We start from the raw sequence: 16,711 nt of genomic DNA, 5'->3' as shown, positions 1-16,711 counted from the left end.
TATAATTCAAGTCAATAGGATAAAAAGGTCTTAGGACGTTATATATTTTCCATATGGAAATTGAATTTCAAAAAAAGTCTTTTTGTTTACATCTCTGGTTCTTATGGTCTTCTTAAATAGACCTTCCCTACTCCAAGATTATAGAGACATTCACCTGTGGTTCTCTATTTTATAATCGGGATATAGCTCATGATGTAAATATGTATAATTCAGTGGATATCTAAGAATGGTAGGGGTGTCTGACTCATTAGCAAAGCCTGGTTAGAGCACTTTTATTTATCTGAGAAGTTGCTTTTTTTCTCCTCACTGTATGCTAAAATTATAGCTATTATGTTTTGCACATGTAGTGATACATTATGCTTGTATATCATTACATTGACATTAATATTCTGATCAAGTTTTTTTGTCGAAGTCAGAATAGATCACAAATATGTAATAATAGTCTAAGCCTTTGGATTATTTTCCCTTGGAATTAAATGTGATTCTGATTATCGTTTGTTTTTCCAAAAACGTGTGCTTTTCTAGGGGCATGACAGAAGGAGTTACGCTGTTAATCCTGGCGGTGCAGACTGGTCTGATAGAGCTGCAGGTTGTTCACCGGGCATTCCTGCTCAGTATTATCCTTTTCATTGTTGTAGCTTCTATCCTGCAGTCTATGTTAGAGATTGCAGATCCTATTGTTTTGGCGCTGGGAGCATCTAGAGACAAGTAAGAAACTTCCTAAAAGAAATTTTTGTCATATTGTTTACATAAGTTTGTTGTCTGAAGATCTAGGTATTGTTTAGAGACAAGATGGATGAATAATTGGTATTAGTTTATTAACAAGTTTACATTTTTATTTTTTGTATGTATTTGACTTTTCTGTTTGTTTTTTTTTTTCTCAACATTCCTGTATATAAAAGTCACATTAAAGGCCAAGTAATTACAAATCAGCTTTTTCTTCTTCAGAGAAATGTAATACTTTTTTATACTTATCCAGTTTTAAAATTAAGAATGTAGAGCATAAAATTCAGTACAGTAAATATAACAAATAATATACAATTTTATTCTGTGCAATGCTAAAGGAGAGGAAACGCTGAGAGAAAGGAGAGAAAAATAAAGGTTGTCAGACAATCATAAAGATAGGCATTTATGGAACAACAGTCTCATCTGATGGCATTTTGCACCTAACTGAGTTTTTATAATGGGGGTTCTTGACACCTTATGGGACCAGCTGGATTCATATTCATCTCATATTACAGAAATTTTCATAAGGAATAAAAGTCAAATTATTATTTGGCTCTTTAAGATACTATGATGTAAATATGTATAATTCAGTGGATATCTAAGAATGGTAGGAGTGTAACCTACCTAATAGTAGGCTATGGTAATTTATACAAGGATTTTCTATAAGGAATTGCTTAAAACTCAGTGCCACTATTTTTTTCCAGCATGCTTCTACACACTCTTGATTATTGATTATTGAAATACCCGATTTAATTGCTTCCTTGGTGGTGCTTTATAAGTAAGGAAATTAACATTTTAATTATAGTTAATCAGATTTATCTTTCGATCCCCATATCCCATATTGCCAAACATTCTGAAAACTTGTCAAACCCATAGAATGGCTGAAAGAGTCAATTTAATTTAAATAAGCTCAAAGCTCTTGGATATATTTCAGATAATTTTAATCATTATACTTATTTGAGATTTGGTCTTTAGGTTTAAGGTTTCTCAGCAGAAGCATTTAAGATGTTGAATTCAATGGTGAACTTAGTTAAATAGTCACTTAAATTGGGGTTTTGACCTAAGTACAATTACTATTTTGTCATCTCTGGCAGTATCCTGTAGTATTATTAATTATACCAATTAAAAGACTGATATAGTACAATAGAAAGTTTGGAAAAGAGAGAGAAATAAGACCATAATTTCACTGCCATAGGCACCAGTAAATTCAGTTCTGGGTCCTTCCAGGGTGCTGAACTAGCATCATTACTGGCTTCTTCCTCCAAGATCAAAAACAGAGGAAATTTAGAGGGAAAGAAGCAAGACTGAGAAGCCCTGTGTGTTGGTGTGGAGTGTGGGTATTTTGGATTGGTGTCAGTGTTGTTACTCGTGTCTGTAGCAGCATTAATTGGCCTGAGGCAAGAGAGGCTCTTGGCTGTGACAGGATGAGATAGGAATGAACAGTTAGGGTTCTGTTCTTACTTCTCTCCCACTACTGCCTATGGTAATTAGAGTATACAATCAACAGTTAAATGGCAGTACCTTTTTAAACAAATGAAATGGAAAAGTTGTGAGAAAAATAAAACTTATTAGAGCTGACTTAAGAATTAAAAAGCTTGGATAGTTCTGTTAAAGAAATGGAAGCAAATGGTAAACATCCTGACTCAGATGGTGTTATAGGCAAGTTCTACCAAACTTTGAAGGAGCAGATATCCCTGTTTTAAACAAATACTTTCAGACAATAGAAAGACTATCCCCCCACCCCTGCTCATTCTTTGAAACCAGTATAAATCCATATTGAAATCAAACAGACAATTTGAGAAAGATAAAGTTTATTTCACTCACAATAGGAGATACTGTGAAGTTTTTATAATAATTGGCTCAAGTATAGACAACTTGACCAATGGAACAGAGCCCCCAGACAGGTCCGTATATATATGGGACATTGGTGTATGGCCGAAGTGGCATGTCAGATGAGTGGGGCAGGTGGTTCTCTTCTGTAATGTAGCTGGAAAAAAATGGTTTCTAATTGGAAAAAGATGGAATTGGATTCCTGTCTCACAGCCGTAAACAAAAGCATCAACTCCAGAATGGTAGAGCCTTAAATGTCAAAATAAAAAATTAAATCTGTAGTAGTATATTTTGGACCTTCAAGTAGGAAAAAAAATTCTTAAACTGATGGAACTGGCCGTGAAAGACTGAGACTAAGAATGACTATGATTATGAAAGAAAAGAATGATAAATCTAACTAACAAAATTAATAACATTTTCTAAACCTAAAGGAAACTTGTATTAGAAATGATAGTTACAAACCTGGGAGAAGATATTTATAGTATTCACACTTGCTCAAGAATTACTATCAAGAATATGTAAATAGCTCATATTGGTGAGAGAAGTGGATAAAATACATCATCAGGCTTTTAGTGAAAGCGGAAACAATGAATATGAAGAGAGGTTCAGTGTCTTTAGTGGTCAGAGAAATGTGAATCTAGACTGCTGTGAGATACTGTTTTAAACCTGTGGAAGTGGCAATGAATAAATAATAGAAAAGAAGGAAGGAAGGGAGAGAGAGGAAAGAAAGTCAGCTGATACCTAGGGTAGAAGAAAACATAGGTCCCCAGATATCCCACGTTTCTGGTGGGAGTGTAAATTAGTGTAATCGCTTTGGAAAACAGTTTAGCATTGTCTCCTCCTTAGTAGATACTCAAGACATCCTTGTGCATGTTCAGGAGGGACATGTAGAAGAATGTTCATAGCACAATTCACAATAGCAAAAACCTGGGAACAAATCATATGCCAGTCAAACAGGAAAGGGGGTGAATAAATGTGATAATAGTCACAGTGGAATGTTAAAAACATAGTGATGCATTAAACATTATGAATGATTCACAGCAATATATAAAGTAAATCCAAAAAGATGACAATATAGAATGTTATTTTTATTTCAAAAACAGAATTTTAAAATACACTCTTTAGGAGTACATATGGATAAACAAAACTGTAGAAAGGGAAGCAAGCACAGGACTCATGAAATGGTTTCATTGGGTAGAGGGAGGCAGGACATGGACTAGGCTGGCCTGCCACATGGTCCAGGGCCTCTTTTGTACGGGGAGATGAGTTCATGAATGCTTGCTACATTTCAGGTATTTAAAATAGCTAATTGGATTACGAACTAATAAAAAGGGGGACATGCACAGACCAATAACGATAATGCATTTTGAACAGAGGATTGTGATTAATTCAATTAAGTGTACCAGGATTGTAATTAATTCAATTAAGTGTCCCATTAAAAAAGGAAATGAAAAATATCCTAATTCTCACATTAGGTTAACAATTAAAAGGTAATATTGAAACTCTGCTTCTCTCTGTCGTTAAGGAAGTAATTATTAGGGGAAAATCCTCACACGTCTTGGTGTTGCTTGGACTGGAGGTAATTTCCAGTGTTTAAACTTAAAAATGTGTCTCAGATAGTTTTAGCCGTAGATATAATTGTTACTTTTATCCAGGGATTTTATTACAGTTGTTAGCAAGGAATTTTACAACTAGAGTCTGCTGTATTCAAATGATATAGCAGATTTTCAAACTTTTCATGAAATGGTTGAGGTGAATTAAAAACATTTTTTTTCACTTTATAGTGCTTAACCTGTTAATGGGATGAGATTCCAGCATCATTTTCCACTATTCATTTTATGTTTAATTTTAAATTAGATTTTTATTGAATTTTAACTGCTTAAATAAGGATAAATATGTATGTAATGTTTGTGTGTATATAAAACACAGAAATTAGACATAAGTTTAAAACTGTTGGCATAATGTTATATTTACTTTTCTGTGTACATGTATAAAATATATGTTTGTATATATATGTAAATTATATAAGTGAATCACAGCTAGCTTGATTTTGAAAAATATATTTAAAGTTTTAAGGCAAATTGCCCTATTATAACTACTGCCTGCTTTTCTTTAAAAAAAGTAAAAGTTTGGAATCTCAAAGCAGGGCTACTGTGCCAGGTTTATATTTGTCCCTTAACTTCTCATAAGAAAAATGTTTGACAAGAAAAGATGTAAAACACTTTCCAAAGTACCTAGCTTTAATTTTAACCAGAATAATAATTTACTTTCTTATCAGGCTTGCTAATTGTGGACAGACCCACACAGTGTAGCATTTAACTTAGTGTGGTTATTTTTCCTCCCACCTATGTTGTAGTAGAGTTAAAGGTAGGCAGGATGATTTATGTTACTTTTCTGTCTCCTTGAGATACTTCACATGGACTTGAGAACATATCACAGATGCTGATATTTAATTAAAACAGAATAATTATTGTGGCTATGAGCTTTAAACTATTTTGGTTGAAATTCACGTTTCCTCGTAATGTTTTTAAATAATCTATGTTTGTTTTTATTAAGGAATCATTAAATGATTTAAGTCTTGATATTCAGTTTACATAGATTGTAATTGAGTTTTGTTTTTAAGAGAGGAGATGGCTGTTTGGGTCTCACGCTGATTTCTTTCTAGATTTGTGATCCTTACATTAAAAAATTACTCCAACTTTGGCTTTTATTTACCAAGGAAATGGAAGTATCTAGCATCTTTTTTTTTTTTTCTTTAAACCCCTTGTTGGGGTATTAAGTCATTACATCATCATTTGTCTTATAAATTGGATATATAAAGTAAATAATAAACTTGTAGGGGGTGGAAATCATACCTTTTTTATTGTTGCACAAAAAGATTTTTTCAAGGTTCTGCTTAGGGCACTTATTGGGGGAGGGTTTTGTGTCATTTTTCTTTTAGAAGTTGGTTTACAATCTCTATTAAATTTGGGATATATTTAAGGAATGATCTATTAGAATAGTACAGTGTACGAAGAGCTAAATAAAAGATTATGTTCCTTCTCCTTTTGCCATAACTAGGGGACTCCTGCTGTGTATTCCACTATTGACAAGGAGGGTTCAAGTGGAATCAGAAGCTGAAATCTAAGTCTAAGAAATTTCTTGACTTGTTGGGTGTCTTAAAAGCATAATGTTATATATGGAACTATTCTGCTGTGTAATGACCACAATTACCTTTTGTCCTGCTTGTATCATAGGGCTTGGCACTTGGGTGGATAGATGGGTGGGTAAGAAAAGGTAGTAATTGATGGAAAATAATTTGAAAAATATCAAGCAGAAATAAGTTTTCAAGTTTTATTTGGTACTTATTTCAAACAAGCCTCTGTGCTTAGGAGCTGGAGTTATCCTATTCTTGAGGAGATTAAATATGGGTGATAAGACTTTTTTAAAATGTGTGTACATATATAAAATATTTTTATGTAAATAATAAATATAAAATAAAAATATAAGTAAGAATGTTGAGGTGTATATGATACATAATACATAAAATATTATATATAAATATCTATATATTGAAGCAGTGCTTTAGTTTATTGTATGATTGTTTGGTACAGATGTTAAGAATTCTGAGATTCTTAGGGGAAAGAAAGGTGATTCCTGGGGAAAGGATATCATTACCTGTATAAATATATTTGTTTAGCTTGAGCTAGTCTAAAGCGTTTAGAAAAGGAGAGAGTGGGATGCAGGCATTTCTGGTGGGATTTTTAAGAGTGCTTGTGTTTTTTTGGGAAGAGAGTTACCCATCTTTGCTTGTAGTGAGGGACAGATGTTGGCAAGTTTGGACCAAAAAATTGGGAGTGATGGGGATTTCCCTGGTGTCACAGTGGTTGAGAATCTGCCTGCCAATGCGGGGACGTGGGTTCAAGGCCTCGTCCGGGAAGATCCCACATGCTGCGGAGCAACTAAGCCTGTGGGCCACAACTACTGAGCTTGCATGCTGCAACTGCTGGAGCCCGTGCTCTGCAACAAGAGAAGCCATCGCAATAAGAAGCTTGCACACCGCAATGAAGAGTAGCCCCCACTCGCTGCAACTAGAGAAAGCCCGCGTGCAGCAACGAGGACCCAACACAGCCCCCAAAAAATAAATGAAAAGAAGGCTAAAAAAAAAAAAAAATTGGGAGTGGAGGACCTAAAATGCCAGGCTAGGAAGTTTAGAGAAGGTATTGACAGTATTATGCTAGCAGAGCTTTAGAACAATTAATCTCTCTAGGAACAGGGGCTAGAAGGGAGGAAGATCAGCTAGTAGGTCTTAAAGTGCAGTGCTTCATAGTTTTTCCCCAACCTCAAGAGATGTGAGGGGTAATACCCTTGCTCATCAGAGAGCCATTCCTCTTAGTAACACTGCACTCACGGCTGCAGAGATTTTCATCCAGGTTGGTGCAGGTGAGGAGAGGACGTCACAGCTTACGACAGCACATTACTGTTAAAATTGTTGAAGTTTAATGCTGTAAAAGCCTGACATCGCTTTGAGATTGCTTGGAATGGGAATGAGATTGAAAGCAAACTATTCAGAAAAAAAAAAAAGAATTGGTGGTACTTGTCAATTGACTGAGTGTGGGGTGTTAAGATAAAAGGTGCTTTGAAGCCTTTGACATGCCTTGCCCTGAAATCTAGCACTGTGACTGGCGTGGAGAAGGGTGTGCAGTAAAATGCTGTGAAATTGAAGCATGGCACAAGATCGGTTAGTTGTGCTGCTAGGTGACAGGCACGTTAAAAGAATACTTTTCTTTCTCTAGGAGTTTATGGAAACACTTCCGTGCCGTGAGCCTTTGTTTATTTTTACTGGTGTTCCCCGCTTATATGGCTTATATGATTTGCCAGTTTTTCCACATGGATTTTTGGCTTCTAATCATTATTTCTAGCAGCATTCTCACCTCTCTTCAGGTAAGCCCAGGATTAATTATATAATAACTGATTTTCTTATTTTTCCTTCCAGAAAAGGAATTAAACTTTTTCAAGATTAATGATGATAAGTGGTCTATTTAGGTGATTACTTCCCATCCTCTTTACTAGAATGCATTATTTATTTGAGCATAGGAGTTAGAAGGTAGGTTATTAAAATACTAAGCCTATCTGTCACTGTAGTTTCTTTTAATCAAGGTAATTAAACTTTGCAATATCTCTTTTTCAAAATGGTATGATACAGAACTGTCATGTAAATCTTAAATAGATAAGTAACTATAAAATATTAAAAGATTTTAGCGCTTGTTTGGAGCACATTTTACCCACTCAAAAATATCCATAGTTTCGGGCTTCCCTGGTGGCGCAGTGGTTGAGAGTCCGCCTGCCAATGCAGGGGACATGGGTTCATGCCCCGGTCTGGGAAGATCCCACATGCCGCGGAGCGGCTGGGCCCGTGAGCCATGGCCGCTGAGCCTGCGCGTCCGGAGCCTGTGCTCCACAAGGGGAGAGGCCACAACAGTGAGAGGCCCACATACCGCAAAAAAAAAAAAAAATCCATAGTTTCATAATGTATATAAATAAATGATACCTGTGTATGTATTACATGGACATGATATATACTTTACACACACACACTCACACACACGCACACACACACAGTGTTACCATGGAATGGATAAACTTACTGTAACTTAAAAGTGTATCTTGGCTGCCTAATCAGTAACAAGTAAAAGAAAAATGTAGCACTGCCAATAAAGATTTATTCATTGTTCCTTGTAGAAGTAAAGGTTCTTTGAAAGTTGAGGAACAGATATGAGTACAGAATTAGGAAATGTTAGATAGAATTGTGAGGGTTTTGGTGACCAGGGGAAAGAGGGAAAGAATGTCAGAGAAGACTGATTACTAATCAGAATCATTTTAGTAAAGTTATATCTCAGGGTACTTTTCAGTATCAAAGATCTGTATTACTGAGATCACCCACATTTTAATTGTACCACTGTCTCCTCTGGATATGAAATCTGGTATACTAAAGATACTAGTAATGTGTTATCACTTAAAGTCTAGGAAAAACCTTTATTAGTGATTATATACATACTTTTTTTTTTTCAGGTTCTAGGAACACTTTTTATTTATGTCTTATTTATGGTTGAGGAATTCAGAAAAGAGCCAGTAGAAAACATGGATGATGTCATCTACTATGTGAACGGCACTTACCGCCTGCTGGAGTTTCTCGTGGCCCTCTGTGTGGTGGCCTATGGCGTCTCCGAGACCATCTTTGGAGAATGGACAGTAATGGGCTCAATGATCATCTTCATCCATTCCTACTATAATGTGTGGCTTCGGGCCCAACTGGGGTGGAAGAGCTTCCTTCTCCGAAGGGACGCTGTGAATAAAATTAAATCATTACCCATTGCTACAAAAGAGCAGCTTGAGAAACACAATGATATTTGTGCCATCTGTTATCAGGTAACTCATACAGTAAGAAGCCGTTTGGGTGGTTCATACCATGTATCCCTTGGGACTTTAACCACATTATCCAAATTCAAGTTAAATTTCCAGGCAGAAATTATCCCCTGGGTAAAAAAAACAGTGGGCCTCAGATATTATTAAAGACCTGATGAAATATTTCCATTTTATTTCTAAAGTAAGTTTTAAATTTAGTTCCTCAAGTTCTAATTTACTGTTATTTTCAACATTATTGCTCACCCATAAATAAAGGAAAAACAGGTCAGGTGTATTTTATATTTACTCCTGAATACACACACACACACACACACACACACATATGTGTACTATCAAATACATACTATCAATCAGGAGTCAGCAACTTCTGAAAAGTGGTGTGCCAAGATTCTGACTCTTTCCCTCTGGTATTTCCAGGGTAGGGAGTAAACGTTCATTCACTTGACGTAGGTGGAGAGAGTATGCGCTTCCCTGTGGGCTGAGGTATATCTGAGGTGGATGCAGTCTCTGTGTGGAAGTGGGGGGCAGGAGATATGGCAGAGGCACCCAGTTGGTGTACATTATGGTTGGCCTCCCTGGCATCTTTGGCACATGAGCCCTCAATAGCTGATGACTGCCTTCTAGGAAGAATTGAAAGATAGTATTTAAATCAGCTTGGAAATATAACAGTAACAAACATCAGGCCTAGAGTTTAGTCCCCAGTCACCTGTGCAGGAGGGTGATTGAGTAGCAGCTTTTACAGCTAAACTATACTGTTGGAAGTATGGGCAGAAATTCTGGGCCACAACACAAACTGTTCCTTTCAAATCACTCTTAAAAAGTGAGGGCTGACGGAAAAAAACTATAGAATAGTGTCAATGAGTATACAGGGGAGGTACTTGCTCCAAGGCTGCTTTACAGTGTAGACGGGATGTGTATGTGTTTGTGCGTGAAGGCCATCTAGAATAAGAATTTTTCCTAAGAGTAAAATTAAGCTTTGATTGTTATTAGAGCATACTTTCGGGTACTAGCAAAATAATATTTTCCAGGTTGTTTTTGCATTTGGGGGGATTGAGGAGCAATGTAGATTCCCCCAAAGTTAAGTGGTCATTGTCTTCTTTCGGGTCCTTTGTGCTCGGTAGCCTTGTATTCAGGACAAAGCATAGCCAAGACAGATTTGGGGCACATCAACTTCAGCAGCCTATGTCTAAATATACCATCTCTGGGATTTGAGAGTCCTCTTTTTGTATTTCCTGTTGTCACATCACTTTTTTTGAGGTGCTTGAACTACCTGCTGATATCACACTGAAAATAAAACTCAAATTGCTTACCTTCCTAGCTGGCTGCTCTTCCTTGGATGGCTTTCTGCTTAAAAGTTTACTCCCAGGTGTTACCAGTTCTTGGCAAGGAATTTCTGTTATAGCCACAACTCCTTGTTTGGGGACTTTAAACAAAATTAATGGTTGATCAACCAAATGTATGTTGTTACAATTTAAACTTCATATCCCTAGCCTTCCCTCCCCAAATATATCTTATGCAAGGACTACTAGTGCAAAGTATACCATTTCTTATTCCAGTGGTTATTAAACTTAAGTGTGCATTAAAGTCACATGGGTGGCTTGCTTTACCTATGGATTTGTGAATGCCATCTTCAGATATCCAGTAGGTCTGGGGTGGCCCCAGAATATGCATGGTTAGCCAGCACTCCAGGTAATTCTGATGCACATTGAAAAAACACTGGCTTATATCGTGAAAACTGGGATGTACGTTGTCCCTAATGAAGTTTCCACTTCCTTGCCAATACCCTGGTGTTATGTGGCTGATTTTGTCTCCTTGCCAATAGTCTCATCATGGAATAATGTGTTGAGCTGTGTTGAAGGAAAAAAGTGGAAAAAGTCCAACCTTCATCAGATTTCCTGAGGTTCTAATTATACTCGTGGAGACCCAGTGATCATACTGCTACAGTTTTATAACCTTTGTTTCATACTAAGTCCGAACCCCATTACGAAGGTCGTTTCTTCCTCATTTTTGGTTTTTACTTCTTTTTAAAATTGCTTAGCCAGTGGTTCATGTATTATTTGTATAAAGGGGTCTCTGATGGCAAGAGGATTATTACAAAAATATAAAATGAGTTTTATTGTAAGATATGTGTTGCAAATTTTCTATGGAGAATTTGTGAGAAAGAAATGTTGGAACTAGAACTCGAGCATAGCAGCAAAGATTTTAGATAATAGACATTTACGAGTTCTCTTTTTCCCCCTTTTTAGGACATGAAATCTGCTGTGATCACACCTTGCAGTCATTTCTTCCATGCAGGCTGTCTCAAGAAGTGGCTGTATGTCCAGGAGACTTGCCCTCTGTGCCACTGCCACCTCAAAAACTCCTCGCAGCTGCCAGGGTTAGGAGCTGACCCGGTTCCACAGCCTCCTGCTGGAGCTGAGCAAAATGTGCTTCAGGAAGGTACTGAACCCCCAGGCCAGGAGCATCCTCAGGGGACCGGGGTGCAAGAAGGTTCTAGGGACAATGACGAGTGCATTGCCAGAAGATCAGATAGCCAGGAAGGGACTTGTGATCCCAAGAAAAATCCTCTTAGTGCAAAAGATGCAGCACATCCTGTTGAGGTCAGCCTAGAAGAAAAGCAGCAGGAGTAATGCTTTGCTACTCTGGAGGAGAAGTTAACTCACGATGGAATTCGTGCCCAGATTTGAGGAGTGAATGTATGAGGTGATTAGGCAGGAAACTTGACATTCCAAGGATCTAATCCAGGAAGTACTCTCAGTGGAGACCACCTGCTTTCATCCCCTTGACTTTGTGGGAGAAATTTTGCGAAGTATGCTAATAAAAATGTATTTATATATTCCTGTGCTGATGTTTGGTAGAGGTTTGCCAAGAAAATTCAACCTCAGCAACTTCAGAAACGGCCCCCGATTTGTAAGGGATAAATAAAATCAGATTTGAGTGTCTGAAAGGGGCTAAAGGAAGGAGGATAAACAGCGTGAGGACACCATGGGAGGAAGCAGGCAGAAGTGGAACTGATATTTCATTTTCTATGGGACAGGACCGTTCTTGTTACAGAGTATGAGTGGTGACCAGCCCTTTTCTCTACCCCCTTTTCCCTCAGTTAATTGGAACTCAGTCAGGTGATTATTTGTACAGCACTGAAATGAAATCAAAGACGTGAAAGCATTGATTGTATTCAAAGATCGAAGCACGCTCATACTTCGTATGTGCTTTGGGGGAGGGGGTGGGTGGGCACTTGGGCCTTGCGGGTGCATTCATGTAACCTGAGACCCTTGAACTTTATGATGGAGTCTTCAATATTTTGATGTATATGAAACTTTTGTTAATACGTCGTATACTGTGTTGGCTGTGTGAAGTAAACTAAAACTCTAATGAACACTTTGGAGTCCACGTTAGTGTAGGAGACCAAAGTGGGAAGGGCTTTAGGGCACTGATAAAGGCCCTAAGTGTACTTTTCAATCCTGTGTAATGTTTAATTCTTGCAACTGAATCAAAACAGTGTTAAATTATGGCAATATTTGCACTTTGGGAATGAGTACATAACGGTATGATCACACTCTGCAAATGCCACTTTTAAAGCTGTTAATAGACTTTGCACCTTTTCTTTGACAAGGATTTGTCATATTTAAATTTTTACATTCATCATGGCTAGGTAGAACTGGGGCGGGGGGATGTAATTTTTTATGGGAATTTTGATATGAAAAGAAACTAGTCATTTATTTATACAATAGGCTTGGCTCAAAAAGTGTTTTTCAGACTCGGTATTCCTAATGTGGGATGTGACTTTATTTTATTTTTAGTAGCAAATTTGGATGTAGACTGACAGACATAGCTGAATGTCTTAATAAATTTAAATTTGAAGATAACAGTGTTTTATTTCTGTGATGATTATTATTGTAAGGTGTCTTGCCGAAATTCTGTTCTCAGGAGGTTTTGCTTATCCAGCTGGGCTTCTGATATCTTGATCCCGGTCAAAAAATGCCCTGCAGATGGCAAAACATTTTGATTGAAAAGGATCAGTTCTTTGAAATCTTCTACACCAGTGGTAGCAAACCTAGCTCTGCATCAGAAGTATCTAGGGGACTTTTTAAAAAAATTACACATTTCTGAACCCCACTTCAGACCTACTGAGTTAGCCTTTGGGGTGCCTGAGAATGTGCATTTCATAGCTTCCTGGGTGATTCTATCCAACTAGCCTGACACCAGCATGATTTTACATTTAGAAAGGAAGTGGCTAGACCAGAATGAATTTCTCCCCAGGTATAGCCGGAAGTTTCTCACCGTCCTTTTGGTGATCCTGGTCAGGCAGAAAACAGCAGATGGCACCCTCTGGTGGTAGTCAGGCTGTTGTCCAAAAACCTAGCAGCAATCTTGGATTTAAAGCTGAATTTCAGCCCTTGTGTAAAAGGTACATATTCAAATATTAAATGTTTGGTGCCATGTTTAAAGGAATAAAATTGCATATGAAGTTGAAATTATTTATGGCACAGTGAACTCGGCCATCCTTAACACCAAAGGACTGACTCTCTCATATAGACTTCAGGAAGAGTTTTCAGATGTTTTCATAAAACTATTTCTTTGTCATAGTTTCATATTACAAAACACTTTTTTTTTCAATAAATTTATTTTATTTTATTTATTTTTGGCTGCGTTGGGTCTTGGTTGCTGTGCATGGGCTTTCTCTAGTTGCAGTGAGCGGGGGCTACTCTTGGTTGCAGTGCACGGGCTTCTCATTGTGGTGGCTTGTTGTGGAGCACGGGCTCTAGGCGCGTGGGCTTCGGTAGTTGTGGCACACGAGCTCAGTAGTTGTGGCTCATGGGCTCTAGAGTGAAGGCTCAGTAGTTGTGGTGCACAGGCTTAGTTGCTCTGCGGCATGTGGGATCTTCCCGGACCAGGAATGGAACCCGTGTCCCCTGCATTGGCAGGCAGATTCTTAACCACTGCGCCACCAAGGAAGCCCCTACAAACCACTTTTTAACCTCCTAATAGCACAGAGACCCCAGCTGTATTTAACCAAGTCACATGAGCCTCTCAGCCCAGCAGCCTGGTGGGCAAATAACACTCTTTATCAGCGCATATCCTTTTGTTTCAGTCAGGAGAGCAAGATTATGTTGTAGTAACAAAACCCCTCAAGATCTCAGTGGCTTCAAAACAAAGGTTTACATCCCACACACTGCATATGTGTCTGTTGGAGAGTGGGTGGGGTGCTGTATTTGGTGCAGATACTCAGGGATCTAGGCTGTTGGAACGGTCACTGACTTGAACCTTCCTGATGGTTGTGGCAAGGGAAGAGGCTCTGGAAGGCTGTCCTCTAGTAGTTACTTGCTCCTCCCAGCAGTGGATGCACCACCCCCTGGCCAGAACTGTGGTCCCACCCGCACAAGAGGCTGCGGAAGTTCAGTCTTCCTCCTGGGCCTGGAAAGAGAATGCATCAGCTGTGCTGATGACTGCCACACCTCAGTGGAAGCACCTCTTAATTTTTTATTTACACATTATTCAAAATCTGGGAGCACACCTGTGAATGAATGAAAATATACCAGTTGAGCACCTCTGACTTAATTTGTTCCTTGTTCTAATATGCTGGGACAGTAGCACTGTATAATGCCATCTGTATTTCAAATTTCTGTTTTCTGGTCATTTTTTTTTAATAGCATTCAGCTCACTGTCAGACTTCTGATTTAAGAAGAAGACATAAAGTTTAACCACCTAGTTTGTACTACTGAAGAGAAAACCAGAAAATTAGATTCAATTTCCCTTCTATGATACTTGATCAAATTAAGTGAGAAAATATCACATCCCTGTAAACCCTGTCTGCTTAATGATTTCCACCGTTTTTCAGACAGTGTATATGTGTTTTCTGTCATGATCAGTTCCCTCTTAAAAACTTTATCACCTTATGAAATTTGACATCAAAGTTATTACTAAACAGTTGAAACTGTCATACTTGTTCAACTTATATTTCCACTTTGTGTTGCTTTTCATTTTTTTCATGTAAAACTGTTGTCCTAATGATCTAAATCATGCTATTTGCACAGCATGTCTCTAGAGGTCTGATTTTCCAACACTGAACATGTGGCTCCCTGAAATCCCTCATTAGGGCTTCCATGTTTTCTCTTAAGAACATGCCCTGTTTTCATAAGCCTTTTACATCGGAAACACTCTGCTTTCCCAGAAGGTTTTGACGTATGTCACATTGTAAATTTAATTGGTTAATGGAGAAGGAAAAATTTTTGTAGTCTCCAGGTTTAAGTGGGAAGGCTTTTTTCTGTGTCTGTGGAAATGGGACAAGAACCTTACAGAGATTTAAGTATTACTAAATCATATGTTGATCTTGGGGGGGAAAAAAGCTGTAAAGAACAAGTTTTACATTCCAGTTGCTTCTACTCTGGCTTTCATATTAAAAATAGAATTTCTCCAGTTTTAGAATTATGGCAAGTTGAAAACAGGAATTATTAGATTTTGATTTTTTTTAAATGCTATATGATTTAAAAAAATACTTTTCCCTCATTTTTTCAACACATTATTTGGAAAGTAAAGAATTTAAAAAAACAAAAATCACCCATAATCTCACTTTTGGAATTAGTTTCTTCAAGTTGCTTTTATATTCAGTGATAGCAGAACTACCCCCATTGACAAGCACCCTGCCCACCCAGGGATCTCTTTCACATCTCTTTTTGAAGTCCATTGCCTGTCATTAGCTTCTGAAATTCAAATACATTCCAAACAATTTTGTAGTTTATCAGTTAAGGCATACCTGTTTCTCCCACCTTTGAAGATAGAGAATACTCTTAAAAACAGGGTTGTATTTGTAGGTTGTACTTACTTAGAAAATAATCAAAAATACTAGGAGCAGCTTATAGAATGAGTGATTGTGGCCACTCAGAAAAATACTTTCTTTCCTTCCTCCAGTGGACTGGACATTCAGTTGCAGTATGGTTGAGAGTAAAAGGTAGAACATGGCCAGTAAGACAGTAAACCCTGCTATTAACCACACTCCTGGTGTCCTCTTCATCTTACTTAATCTCGCTGACACTGATCTTGGTGTTCTTTTCCTAACCTATTTTTTTAATGAATGTTGGCTGTTTGACTCTTAATTTTTATTTCTATTCTTAATAGATATAAGCAATTCCTTGCTTTTCTATTGTTTTATATGTTCTAAGGTAAGAGAGAATGGCCTCTGACCAGCTGGAAATAATAATCTCCATGAATGTAGATGAAATTCTGAGTCAGTTCTAGATGGAATATTCTATTATTTTCCAAATGACAACTTGCCAAACTGAACTCATCTCTCTGATGGGCATCAAGCCTGCTAATTTCCTTTGACGATCCTTTATCAGTCCCCTTGTATTTAGGGAAATAGGCAGCAAAAGGGGTGAGAGGAGCTTTGAGTAAAGGCAGAAGCTCAGAGTTATCATTTTAACTCCCTTTCAAGTTGTATGATCCTTGGCCAGCCTTTGTTTTTCTGGGCTTCAACCTCATCTGAAAAAATAATCTTTGAGGTACCATTTTGCTCTTAAGGCTTTGCCCATCTGTATTTTTAATCTTTACCACCGATGGAGTGATGAGCTTTATGTACTTTTTATGTGCTATGCCAGATATTAAACTTAACTAAGTTTCGGTTTACTGCCGTGTTCTCAGTGCCTGGCGTAGGGCAGGAGCCCTCTGCGTACCTACTGAGTGAACGGAGGGACTTAGTACATAGCTCCTTGTGTAAACCCCTTAGTTCAAAAATGGCAGAGACTTGTTAGTT

At 37.7% G+C, this 16,711-nt stretch overlaps 1 protein-coding gene across 1 annotated transcript in view; it reads left to right on the top strand.

Annotated features, from left to right (window-relative positions):
• RNF145 (ring finger protein 145) overlaps window positions 1–11,669 on the top strand; it is a 55,573-nt gene extending 43,904 nt beyond the window's left edge. The window contains exons 7-10 of the mRNA XM_079703114.1: window positions 526–708; window positions 7,332–7,479; window positions 8,608–8,964; window positions 11,208–11,669. Of these exons, the coding sequence (XP_079559240.1) occupies window positions 526–708; window positions 7,332–7,479; window positions 8,608–8,964; window positions 11,208–11,591 (1,072 nt within the window). The 3' untranslated portion in view covers window positions 11,592–11,669. The remainder of the gene's footprint in view (window positions 1–525; window positions 709–7,331; window positions 7,480–8,607; window positions 8,965–11,207) is intronic.
• Window positions 11,670–16,711: the final 5,042 nt, after the last annotated feature.

This window comes from Hyperoodon ampullatus (assembly GCF_949752795.1).
Source record: "Hyperoodon ampullatus genome assembly, chromosome: 4".
Lineage (NCBI taxonomy): Eukaryota > Metazoa > Chordata > Mammalia > Artiodactyla > Ziphiidae > Hyperoodon > Hyperoodon ampullatus.
This window is presented reverse-complemented; position numbering and strand designations above follow the sequence as displayed.